Source organism: Chelonia mydas, chromosome 9 (assembly GCF_015237465.2).
Source record: "Chelonia mydas isolate rCheMyd1 chromosome 9, rCheMyd1.pri.v2, whole genome shotgun sequence".
NCBI classification, from domain to species: Eukaryota; Metazoa; Chordata; order Testudines; family Cheloniidae; genus Chelonia; species Chelonia mydas.
The window spans coordinates 52751949-52765549 of NC_057855.1; the positions used below are offsets into that span (position 1 = coordinate 52751949).

General features: G+C 44.8%; 1 protein-coding gene across 2 annotated transcripts in view; it reads left to right on the forward strand.

Moving 5' to 3' along the window:
• The window catches only part of RYK (receptor like tyrosine kinase), a 152691-nt gene extending 145865 nt beyond the window's left edge, over nt 1-6826 (forward strand). For both annotated transcript variants that reach the window (XM_037909810.2, XM_037909809.2), the window contains exons 14-15: nt 5052-5188; nt 5788-6826. In XM_037909810.2, the coding sequence (XP_037765738.1) occupies nt 5052-5188; nt 5788-5899 (249 nt within the window). In that variant the 3' untranslated portion in view covers nt 5900-6826. The remainder of the gene's footprint in view (nt 1-5051; nt 5189-5787) is intronic.
• Nucleotides 6827-13601: the final 6775 nt, after the last annotated feature.

Here is a 13601-nt window from a genome sequence, read left to right on the forward strand (position 1 = left end):
ATGCCATAGCACGGCAAGCATGGAGCCTGCTCAGCTCAGCGCTGCTGTTGTGAGCATTGTAAACACCTTCCTCATTATCTGCAATATGTGCAGAACCTGGTTAGGAGCCACCAGCACGAGGACAATTGTGAGGAGGACATGGACACAGACGTTCCTGAAAGCACGGGATGTGGCAATTGGGACATCATGGTGGCAGTGGGCAGGTTGATACAGTAGAACGCTGATTCTGGGCCCAGCAAACAAGCACAGGCTCGTGGGACTGCACAGTGTTCCCAGTGGCTGCGAAACTTTCACATGCGTAAGGGCACTTTCCTGGAACTTTGTGACTTGCTTTCCCCCGCCCTGAAGTGCAGGAATTCCAAGATGAGAGCTGCCCTGACAGTTGAGAAGCGAGTGGCAATAGCCCTGTGGAAGCTTGCAACGCCTGACTGCTACCAGTCAGTCAGGAATCAATTTGTAGTGGGCAAATCTGCTATGGGGGCTGCTGTGATCTAAGTAGCCAATGCAATCATTGAGCTGCTGCTATCAAGGGTAGTGACTCTGGGAAATGTGCAGGTCATAGTGGATGGCTTTGCTGCAGTGGGCTTCCCTAACTGTCGTGGGGCAATAGAGGGAACGCATATCCCTATCTTGGCACCTGACCACCTTGCCAACCAGTACATAAACCGCAAGGGGTACTTCTCAATCGTGCTGCAAGCACTGGTGGATTACAAGGGACGTTTCACTGACATCAGCGTGGGATGGCCGGGAAAGGTGCATGACACTCACATGTTTAGGAACTCTGGGCTGTTCGAACAGCTGCAAGAAGGGACTTACTTCCCAGACCAGAAAATTACCCTTGGGGATGTTGAAATGCCAATATTCAGAGTAGCAGCCATGTTAGTCTGTATTCGCAAAAAGAAACGGAGTACTTGTGGCACCTTAGAGACTAACCAATTTATTTGAGCATAAGCTTTCATGAGCTACAGCTCACTTCATCGGATGCAGTTTTTGGAAAATACAGTGAGGAGATTTATATGCACACAGAACATGAAAAAATGGGTGTTTATCATGCACACTGTAAGGAGAGTGATCACTTAAGATGAGCTATTACCAGCAGGAGAGTGGGGGGGCAGGGAGAAAACCCTTTGTAGTGATAATCAAGGAGGGCCATTTCCAGCAGTTAACAAGAACGTCTGAGGAAGGGGCGGGGAATAAACAAGGGGAAATAGTTTTACTTTGTGTAATGACTGAGTCATTACACAAAGTAAAAGTATTTCCCCTTGTTTATTCCCTCCCCCCTTCCTCAGACGTTCTTCATTACACAAAGTAAAATTATTTCCCCTTGTTTATTTCCCCCCCCCCACCCCCCCAGACGTTCTTGTTAACTGCTGGAAATGGCCCACCTTGATTATCACTACAAAGGGTTTTCTCCCCCCACCCCACTCTCCTGCTGGTAATAGCTCATCTTAAGTGATCACTCTCCTTACAGTGTGCATGATAAACACACATTTTTCATGTTCTGTGTGTATATAAATCTCCTCACTGTATTTTCCACTGACTGCATCCGATGAAGTGAGCTGTAAAAAGCTTATGCTCAAATAAATTGGTTAGTCTCTAAGGTGCCACAAGTACTCCTTTTCTTTTTGAAATGCCAATAGTTATCCTTGGGGACCCAGCCTACCCCTTGCTACCATGGCTCATGAAGCCATACACAGGCAGCCTGTACAGTAGTCAGGAGCTGTTCAACTATAGGCTGAGCAAGTGCAGAATGGTGGTAGAATGTGCCTTTGGATGTTTAAAAGCTTGCTGGCACTGTTTGCTGACTAGGTCAGACCTCAGCGCAACCAACATTCCCATTGTTATTGCTGCTTGCTGTGTGCTCCATAATATCTGTGAGAGTAAGGAGGAGACGTTTATGGCGGGGTGGGAAGTTGAGGCTGGCGGCTGATTTTGAGCAGCCAGACACCAGGGCGATTAGAAGAGCACAGCTAGGCGCGCTGCGCATCAGAAAGGCTTTGAAAACCCGTTTCATGACTGGCCAGGCTACAGTGTGACAGTTGTGTGTGTTTCTCTATGGTGCAAACCCGCCCCCTTGGTTGATTTTAATTCTTTGTAAGCCAACCACCCTCCCCCCTTCGATCACAGCTGGCGAAGGAAATAAAGTCACTATTGTTTTGAAACGATGCATTCTTTCTTTATTAATTAAAAAAAAAGTGAGATAACTGACAAGGTAGCCCGGGTGAGGTAGGGGAGGAGGAAAGAAGAAGGCCACATTGCTTATTATAGCCACACTACAAATCAAAACTGTTTGAATGACAGCCTTCTGTTGCTTGGGCCATTCTCTGGAGTGGAGTGTCTGGGTGCCCAGAGCCTCCCGCTCCACGTTCTTGGGCGTCTGGGTGAGGAGGATATGGAACTTGGGGAGGAGGGCAGGCAGTTATATAGTGGATGTAGCGGCGGTCTATGCTCTCGTTGCCTTACCACCAGCTCCACCAGACATCATGTCCGTTTGCTCCCCCATTAGCCTCAGCATCACCTCCTGCGTCGTCTGATGGCACTCACTTAATGCTTTCCTGGCCTCTGTCACTGAATGCCTCCATGCATTCAGCTGTGCCCTGTCAGTGCGGGAGGACTGCATGAGCTTGGAAAATATGTCATTGCGAGTGCGGTTTTTTTGCCTTCTAATCTGCGATAACCTCAGGGACGGAGATGATAGGGGGAGCATAGAAACATTTGCACCTGCGGGGGGATAAAAAGGGAGAATAAAATTTAAGATGATACATTTCTGAGAAGAAAAGGGAGAACCTTTCACAGTGAATCAAGCAATTCACAACAGACAGTACATGTGCTTTAGGTACAAGGTCGCATTTTGCCTTTTATATTGAGCGCCTCCTGGTATGGTGACACATCACACGTGGCTGGGCAACAGAATTCGGTTTCCAGGCAGCCATGGTAAGCCAAAGGTACGTAGGGTTGGCTTCTTCCGCCTTCATATCATGTGGGAATGGTTTCAAACTGCAGCGCTCTCCTTTCCCATAACCAGCAATGCTGGTTGGGTTTGCCATTTAAACGGAGGGGATGAGGTTTTGGGGTGGATGTGCAGCACACCCCTCCGCCCACCCCACTGCGTGGCTATTCTCTGGGATGATCCCTTTTAGCCAAGTGCAAACAGCCCAGCATGAATGAGGTCCTTTTACTGTTCCCTTACAAAAATTCCCCTATTTCAACCAGGTGACCATGAATGATATCACTCTCCTGAGGCTAACGCAGAAAGATATAGACCGAATGTTGCTTGAATATGACCAAAACCCAGGACCATTCACTGCCATGTTTTGTGCTGCAATGATTCCAGAATACTTCCTACTGGCTTGGCATGATAAAGTGTCCTGCCGTGGAGGACGAAATAAGGCAGCCCTCCTCAGAAACCTTCTGCAGAGGCTTTCAGAGTAGCTCCAGAAGAGCTTCATGGAGGTGTCCCTGGAGGATTCCCGCTCCATCCCCAGACACATTAACAGACTTTTCCAGTAGCTGTACTGGCCACGAATGCATCCCAATTCTTCAGGGCAAATCAAACATTAAACACAATTGCTTTTAAACCCTGTAGTATAGTTACAAATGTGCACTCACCAGAGGTGTCTTCTCTGGCTTCAGGGTCCTGGAACCCACCTTAGGAGGGTATTGGCTCCAGGGTGATGAAAAGGTCCTGGCTGCCAGGGAGAACAGATTCTCCACTTGTTTGCTGCGCATTCTCCTCCTCCTCATCCACAAAATCCTCCTCCCTGTTGCGTGAGACTCCTCCCTTGCAGGTGTCCATGGACAGTGGTAGGGTCCCCCCCAGAATGCCATGCAGCTGATCATAGAAGCGGCATGTATGGGGCTCTGACACAGAGAGACCATTTGCCTCCTTTGTCTTTTGGTAGGCTTGCCTGTGCTCCTTAACTTTCACGCGGCACTGCTGTGTGTCCCTGTTGTAGCCTCTCCCCACCATGCCCTGTGCGATTTTGGCATATATAATTGCATTTCTTCTTTTTGATCGGAGTTCGGCCTGCACAGATTCTTCTCCCCATACGGTAATCAGATGCAGTGTCTCCCATTCAGTCCATGCTGGAGCTTCTTTGTGATTCTGGGACTGCATGGTCACCTGTGCTGCTGAGCTTGCCACGCTGACCAAACAGGAAATGAAATTCAAAATTTCCCCGGAGCTTTTCCTGTGTACCTGGCTAGTGCATCGGAGTTGAAAGTGCTGTCCAGAGCAGTCACATTGGAGCACTCTGGGATAGCTCCTGGAGGCCAATTCTGTCGAATTGTGTCTGCACTACCCCAAATTCGACCCAGCAAGGTCGATTTTAGCGCTACTCTCCTCGCCGGGGAGGCGTATAGCAGTCGATTTTAAGAGCCCTTTAGGTCAGCGGAACGGTGTTGGTTGTGTAGACGCATTGCTTATAAAATCGACCTAAAGCGGCTGAATGTGACCTAACCTCATAGTGTAGACCAGGGCTAACTCACCAAACCTGTTGTGGGGATTGGTTTGCAGTGTTGTGAAAATCTAAAGTCCTGTGTAAATGTAATTGTTTGTTGCATTCTCTACAAAGTAAACTCTACTGTACATTGTTACTTAAACTTAGTGTTTTTAAGGTTTGTAAAATCTTCAGATCAAATACTTTATAGAAAAGCAGCGTTTTATTATCCTATATACATTTTGTGATTTTGTATTTGTGTGTTTAAAAGCTTGGTGCTGTCAGAGCTATCTGTTACTGTTGAAAATTAGAACCAGTTCTTTTTTCTAAGGTTGTTATTCCTATTTAAATGTTCAGTGATGTAAATGAGAAAAGTCACTTTCCTATCTTGGGAGAAAAATTATAGCAGCACCGCATTTAACATGGAAGGACAGGAGTTCCCCATTTATAAAGCTCTCTTATCTTCCTTATCAAAAATATGAGGAACACACACTAAGTTTAAATAGTTGTTTAGTGTGCATGACAAATTTTGTGAGGGAACTGAAGCTGGCAGACTCCCTAAACCCTACTGTACTGCTAACTTGCTGCTGCATATAACACTTTTTTTTCTAGTGGGCATTTGGAGTAACACTGTGGGAGCTGATGACTTTGGGGCAGACTCCATATGTGGATATTGACCCTTTTGAGATGGCTGCATATCTAAAGGATGGATACAGAATAGCTCAACCAATCAACTGCCCTGATGAACTGTAAGTGTGGACTTATTAGGAGAGGGGAGGGAGAGTGGTTTTTATTCCACTTTTCAGGAAACCTTTTTTAAATTCAGAGCAAGCAGAGAATGCTACTTCTATAGATAGAGGAAGTCTCAATTCAGTCATCCTGACCTGGTTGTGTTAAATGTTCATTTAAAAAAAAAAAAAGCATAATTTAAAGGGCATACTCAGAAATTTTTCAAGTGGAATAAGTAAAGGGAACTAGTATTTTTCTTCCAGGCTACCTTCCTTTTCTCAGCCTGCCTTCTTCTGTCTTCCCAAAATTCCATTTCTCTGTAGCCTCCTACAGAAATTCTTTAAATAGTGTTTTTAAAGCATTTTAATTGCCATTATCAAATTATCCTAATACTGCTCCTGGACTGCCTTTGACTTGTCTGTCTCTTGACAAACCAGATCAGCACCTCCAGTAGTAGTACCTTTGCTGGTCACTCCAGATATGCTACTTCTGAAAAAACAATAGGGAAAAAAGAATCCTTGCTGGTGGTTGGATCTCTCTTTACTCAAGTTCTTGACACTTGTGTGTGTCATGATTAGCTGTCGTCTTCTGATGTCTCCCCTTTGTTTTTTGTCTTCAGGTTTGCTGTGATGGCCTGTTGTTGGGCCCTAGATCCTGAGGAAAGACCCAAGTTCCAGCAGCTAGTGCAATGTCTAACGGAATTCCATGCAGCTCTGGGAGCCTATGTCTGAAGCTTCAGGCATGGATTCCATATGCTACTTGAGAAGGGACAGTGCATACACTTCCAGCGCCATGCATCACTTGGACCTACTCACACACTACGTGTATAAAGCAACGCCAATGGGAGAAAGCACTTCTTCCAAAACACTGTGCCTTAGAATGCTTTCGTAGTCTGACTTTTTTGTAAGATCTCTTGATGTTGAATATTTTCTAGATATCACTTTTGCTAAGTTAAATTGAGACTGTTTTATTTGCCAGCAGATTTTCTAAAATATAGCGATAGTGAACTTGAACACAAGAGTTGGATGGACTTCCGCACTGTTACAACAGACACAAAGTTGGTTTTTTAAAGGTTGTTTTAGAGCTGGTAGGAAAAGGGGGAAATTATGCAAACAACATTGCAGAAACTTTTCCCATTTAGAAACTGAAATTTTCTGACCAGCTCTAGTGCTTGATCTTGTATGTATCTGGAATAGCTTTTTAGTATCAGCTGCTTTTCTTTTGAGACGATGGCACAAAAACGTTGGGTCCATAAGTGGCATCTTATTTTTTAACCCATTGATCATCAACAATTCTTGGAAAAGCTGGTCTTCCAGATGCAATATCCCTTTTCTAAGACAATAAGCAATTATGTAAAAGTGATTCCAGTTTACCTCATACAGAGAGTGGTAGGATGGGACTGAATGGAGCCTGTTCTTTTAAATGAAAGCCTGACATGATTTGAGATAGTTCAAAATGCTAAGTAGAGGCCTTCAGAGAAGCGCCAAAGCAGCCCTTATTTGGGTGCCTTTCACCTCAGATTTCTAGATTGCAGTTTCTCTTGCTGAAAAGGTACTGGTTGTTTTTAGGGTTTTTATGGCCTGAAATGGGCTTAAATACATAAATATATATTTGTAAAGACACACACTTGCAGAGTAAAGAATGTTTTTCTATTACAATGATTGTGAAAATTTAATCCCTAACACTGGCTAGTGTATCAAGCTTGCAGGTTTTGAAATATATCTTTATTAGGACCAGTTGAAGTAGTTCTGTTGCCCACTGTGAAGGCATTAGATGGCACCTCCCTTGACTGCAAAGCCCAAAGATTCAACATGTATTGTTATCTTACCCATCCCCATCTGCCATAGACTTCTATGCCATCTCACAGGGGGAGGGGATGGGGATGGGGGTGTTCCATCCTGTCAGTGAGCTGAAAGTAACATCCAGAATATAGGTATGGCTTATAGGGAAATGGAGGGTGGAGGTTTCCATTGATTCAGCTTGAGGCTAACAGAGGAGAATTTTTACTTTTTCATGAGATTCAAGTTGCCTCCATTAGACTGCTCAGGTAGCATGAAGCAGCCTATACTTCAGATCATACAGCACATAAGCACAACCAGCAAGCATCCCACTAGTTTCACTCAATCTTTAGGATGAGAGCCCCACACCCTGAGGTTCCCTGTAGCTGCGTGGCCATTGCTGTCAGAACAGGCCATTGCTGTCAGAATGGTACCTGATGGTTATTGACACGAAGGTTTAGAAGTCTTTGACTTACAAAGACAAGACATTAGACTTGGCTATTATATGTGCAAATTAAAAATTAGAGCAGCCTTTCTCAAACTTCTGAAATCTGAGTCCCCTTTCAGGAAAATAAAACCTGTCTCTCCCCTGCAGCATTAGGGCAGTATTGGGGAAGAGTTTGCGATGCCACTGTATGTATACCCCTTTCCTCCCCCAGCTGTGCCTTCATACTTTCTACAGCATGCACCCTGTAATTTGGGAAACAAGGAATTAGAAAATAGTAAGTCCCTCAAATAGAAAAGCTGTCTTTATCCTTATGTGATTGGAGAAACAAGCCATGTTTCATTCCAAACAACTTTTCCTGATCATTGTAATGGGCTGTAATAATAAATGCTGGGACACCCCATTGAGCATTCTGTCTAAGAGATGCTGTAAAAGGGTGTTTGGGTTTGAATTGGTTGGAACTCATTTCGTATGACTGACTTTGCAGTCATATATTTAATTGCTTGGGGGTGGCTTTAAAAACCTTGCCATCCAGACACTTTTGGCCCTTTCAATAGCTGAGATTTAAAAAAAAAAAAATCAGTATTTGTTTTATGCTGGCTCACTTGGTAAAATTATCCAGGGCTGGGCCATTTTTCCACCAATTTTTTTATGAAGAGTTCCACAAAGACACTGCAGTTGTAATGCTCATCTGAGAATACTAAGGAGAGAAAACAGCATTATTTGAAAATGATATACTACTTGGAGTATTGTTTAAAAACAAAACACATTCTAGCTTCACTTTCTGCAGTTGTGATTGCTGAGGAATCATTTTATGGATCACTATTTTGAAACAGGTTCTAGCACAGACTACATTTCTGGATTTTCGTAATATATTTCAGAAAGTTACTTCATTGAGTGCACTGCTCTGATCATTTACTTCTTGGTGTGCTTCTTTGTACACACAAAATCCATTCACTTGCAGCAGTTAGACATTTAGTTGGATGAGAGCCATCAACTCTCTGATATCATTTAAAAATAAAAGAAATCTGGCCGCACAGATGAAGTAAACCTTTCAAAAGGAACCAGAGTTAATTGATGGCAGAGCTGTTGACTTGAGTCTGCAAACAGCTCTTCTGCCTAAGCTCTAGCAGAGTGAAAGCTGACTAGTCTTCGCCTTCTTCATTGCTACTGTTGGGAACTCGTGAATGGCAGTAAGACTGCCAATTATCGGGTCAGTTTCTCTCCACTACATCTTAGGAAAGCTCTGAGCAATAGTAAAGGCTGGCACTGAAACAGAAGGTCCAAAATATGCTCAAGAAGAGGTAAATGATGGAGGGTAGGGATAGGGTCCAGAGTGACCTAGACAAATCAGAGGATTGGACCAAAAGAAATCTGATGAGGTTCAACAAGGACAAGTGCAGAGGTCTGCACTTAGGAAGGAAGAATCCCATGCACTGCTACAGGCTGTGGGCCGACTGGCTAAGCAGCAGTTCTGCAGAAAAGGACCTGGGGATTACAGTGGACGAGAAGCTGGATATGAGTCAGCAGTGTGCCCTTGTTGTCAAGAAGGTTAATGGCACATTGGCCTGTATTAGTAGGAGCATTGCCAGCAGATCAAGGGAAGTGATTATTCCCCTCTGTTCAGCACTGGTGAGGCCACACCTGGAGTATTGTTGTCCAGTTTTGGTCTGTTCCCTCCCCCCATCCCCACTAAGAAAGGGATGTGGACAAATTGGAGAAAGTCCAGCGGCGGCCAACTAAAATGATTAGGGGGCTGGGACACATGACTTACGAGGAGAGGCTGAGGGAACTGGGGTTATTTAGTCTGCAGAAGAGAAGAGTGAAGTGGAATTTGATAGCAGCCTTCAATTACCTGAAGGGGGTTTCCAAAGAGGATGGAGTTCGGCTGTTCTCAATGGTGGCAGATGACAGAACAAGGAGCAGTGGTCTCAAGTTGCAGTGGGGGAGGTTTAGGTTAGATATTAGGAAACACTATTTCACTAGGAGGGTGGTGAAGCACTGGAATGGGTTACTTAGGTAGGTGATGGAATCTTCATCCTGAGAGGTTTTGAAGGCCCGGCTTGACAAAGCCTTGGCTGGGATGAATTAATTGGTGTTGGTCCTGCTTTGAGCAGGGGATTGGACTAGATGACCTCCTGAGGTCTCTTCGAACCCTAATATTCTGTGATTCTATGAAATGATCATAAGACCTATACCCACACAGCATCCTGGACTTGGGGGTTAGACCAGAGACAAAAATGTTCCTTCTCCCTTTCAGCTACAAGAGCAGAGCTTGTAGCGCTTTGGGTATATCACATTGCCATTATTACAAACAATGGAGCCCTGAACAAGGTCCAGGGACAAAACTTTGGTAGGTATGCCATCATGCTCATCTTCCCAGCAGGGAAGTGGGTCTGGCTTGATCCCTGGACAAATTCTGCTCCAGTTCTACAACTAATAGATCATTTTCTGACTGCCTTACTTGACTTGATAATCCGTCTGGCGGTGCCTCCAATGATTGCAAACCTCTGAGTGGCTTCTAAAGGCTGCCATTTTTCCTTCCAGTTGTACAGTTTTCGTTCCCAGCCAAAGACAAGGACAGGTAGTTTATTCAATTCTCTACCACTGAGATGCTGAAGATCTGATCTGCAGAGGTTTATGCTATTGATAAGGGAGCTGATGGGGCCTACCACTTGCTTCTAGCCTCTGAACTGGACCCTAAAATCATGAATGTGTATGTCACTTTGAGTTTTGGCTATTACATACGTGGCCTCTATATGCTGGTGTGGTATAGAGGTTTTATCAGCACTTGTTTGGGAAAAGCTGCATGTCCCACTCATGAATAAGGCTAAGATTTTGTCAGGGATGTTTTTAGTAAAAGTCACGGACAGGTCATGGGCAATAAAGAAAAGTTCACGGAAGCCCGTGACCTGTCCCTGACTTTTACTAAAAATATCCCTCTGACAAAATGGGGAGCTCAGCTGTGGGGTCCCCATGTCGCCTGCAGAGGTTGGGTAGCTGTGGGGGCTGCTCTGGGGGCCCCCACCACCTGCTGGGAGCTTTGAAGGACCCCTAGTCCCGCAGTGGCCCTGCCCCCTCTGGAGGCCCTGCCACCCTCAGGGGCTCAGAGCTCCCAGTCCCCCACCCCCATGGCAGCCAAGAGCTCAAGGGGGCCCCACAGTCTGCATCAGCCAGGAGCTGCTGGGGGCTCCCACAGCAACTCAGAGCTCTGAGGAGGCCATCACCACCTGCGGCAGCTGGGAGCTACAGGGAGGCCCTGGCTCCCACAGCCACTGGGAGCTGCGAGGTCCCCTCTACCACCTGCAACTCCCAGCTGACAGGGCTGAATTCACAGAGGTTGCTAGAAGTCACGGATTCTGTGATTTCCATGACTTCCATGAAAAAATCTTAGCCTTACTCATGAATAATGTGACAGCTCAAATCTTTATACCCCAGATCATCACATCTGTATAACATTTTTTTTGCTCCTGTTCAGCACCACCATTTGAGCCCCTCCACTGGCTCCCTCCATATCAGTATCAAGTGTTAAGGTGAGGTAAAGCAGCTGAAAGGCCCATTGCAAACTCTGTCTCCACTATCCGTTCCTCACTTTCACCATCTGGCTTTTGCTTCTTCTTTTCATTTCTTAACTTCATGTACAAACATGAAACAAACTCTCTTCTGTGCTGCTTCTTATGCATCAATTCCCTCTGAACTGATCCACAAAGCCACTACCTTCAAATCTCTCCATGAGACTCACGTCTGCTATGATACCTATAAACCAGTGGTGGCATGAATAGCAGATGGGGTTGATAAACACTCATAGCTCTTCTTAAAATGCAAATCTTTCTAAAAATTTTATATATTTGACTTTCCTTCCTCACACTTTGTGTCATGTTATGTCGTGAGCACACTGTTATCAGGAAAAATTCTATGTTTGCGGGAAAGAAATATTTCCCTAGCAGGTTGTTTCAATTATTTTATGTTTGAAGCTGCTCAGAAATTGGGAATATTGGGAGTTGTGCCAAAGCCTCATGGTGCTTTTCCGACTACTCAGCCAAAAGGAATATGAATGAGAACACTCTGCATAGACACTCTTGTCTTGTCTTCCTTTCTCACACATCCAGTTTACTGAGAGTTGTTCTTACCTCTGCTCATTAGAAGGGAGCATATCAGCTTTAATGCCTTTTCTGCATTAAAACGTTTAGTATTACTGTATTGCCTAGGAGCCCTAGTCATAGCTCAGGACCCCGTTGAGTACAAGCACAGAACAAAAAGATGGTTCGTGCCCCAGAGAGCATCCAATCGGGGGATATGATGAGATGGCAGATGAGGGAGCATAAGGAAACAATGAGACAATATTGGTCAGCAGGATGGGCAGTGGTCTCAGCTCACCAGTAGCCTAACCCTCAAGTTTTTTGTAGGCATCACGGCAAAGGAGAATATTGAGGGTTTCTGAAGGAGGATAATTAAAGTAACTTCACAGTTGTTTACAGTCAGCTCCTCTTAAGTATGAGGACAAAGTGTGAAGGTTACTGTTCGAAAATTTAACAAGTGGACAGTGGAAGCAGGAGTAGACATCTCAATATTGAATGAGATATGATAGGTCCAGATAGCCCCTGAACAGCCTTGAAAGTGAAGACAAGTTGCTTATGTTTAATGCAATAGAGAAGGGGGGATCAATGGAAGAATGTGAAAGAGGGGTGACATGGTCAAAGCAATGGGTTAGGAAAATTATCTGAACAGATACGAGTGGGGCAAGATTACATTTGTCAAGGCCAAAGAGAAGAAAGTTGAAGTAACCAAGAGGATGAGAGCCTGGACAAGTTTTATCTATGTAAGTGGTTAGGAAAGTGATGTTCTGCAGAAAGAATCAACAAGGTTTGTGCATAGCCTGGATGTGAGGACCTAGAGAGGTCCAAGTTGAAGTGACGTCCAGGTTACGGGCCTGAGTGACAGGTAGAATTGTGGTGTTAGCCATAGGGATCGAGAGGCTGGGGAGAAAGATTAAGAACTCTGTTTTAGCCATGTAGAGCTGGAGCCAAGGACCAAACATCCAAAAGGTGTCAGAGACAGGCTGAGATTTTAGCTTGGACAGAAGGAGACAGGTCTGGAGTAGAGGTATATTTGTGAGTTGCCAGCCTAGAGAATGGTAGTTTGTGTTTGCAGATGAGATTACCCTAAGAGACGGTATAGAGGGAGAAGAGAAAGGGAGCCCTATCAGAAAGTTGGAGGGGCCTCCAAAGGACATGCTGGAAAACCAGGTCACAGAAATCAAGAGAGGGAAAAATTTCAGTAAGTGTGGCCAACAATGTCAAATGTACCTGGCGGGTCAAGGGGAATGAGGGCGAAGTACTAGTTCTGAGCTTTGGCTAGGAAGAGGTCATTAGAGACATTGGTAGAGCAGTTTCAGTGGAGAGTAGGAGGTGGAAGCTGGATTGGAGAGGGCACAGAAGAATTGGAGCAAAGAAATTCCAGACAGCAATTGTAAACAGTGTACTTGAGTTTAGGGCTAGAAGTGTGCTGTGTGCTTTCCTTTCTATTCCCTGTCCAACAACAGTGGTTCAGAAGGATCTTAGCACTCTTTTGGCCTGGGACAGCCCCATTTTTATTGTTCACATGTCTAGTGACTTTTTGTTCTCTAACTTCCGTTGTGACTTTTTGTGGTGACTGGGAAAGAAGGGGGCTGATGCATGGAAGAGGGAGGTACGAGTGCAGAAAGTTCCTCACATGGATACTTGGGAAAGCTAAGTCCCCTGTCAGTTTCCAGATAACCAATGTTAAAGGTTGACTATGCAACCTAACTCTTCTGCTGTTTATTTCTTTTCTATTTCTTTTCTTAAATTCTTCCACTAACTGACATTTCCATCCTTCCCCACCCAGAGTTTGCTTGCTTGACTGAAAGATTGTTAAATATTGCAATAGGAGTTTGTCATTTGCCCTCTGCTTTGGAAAGTAGTACACCATGGAGAGCGTGGCAAACTAAAGTGCATGCTGGGGCTTTCACAGGCTGAGACAGCACCTTTTAGAACAGTTAAACATTGAGAGAATCTGAGTTGGGGTATTAATTAACATTTCTGCAATATCAGGTGTGCATGGCACTTTAGACACAAGACTGGATTTTTTCAAAAATGCATGCAAGGTCCAATGGGCATGCAACAACCCAGAGCTGTGCAAACATGTATATACAAATCCCAGTTTGGATACATGCATCAAAGTCCAGGCATT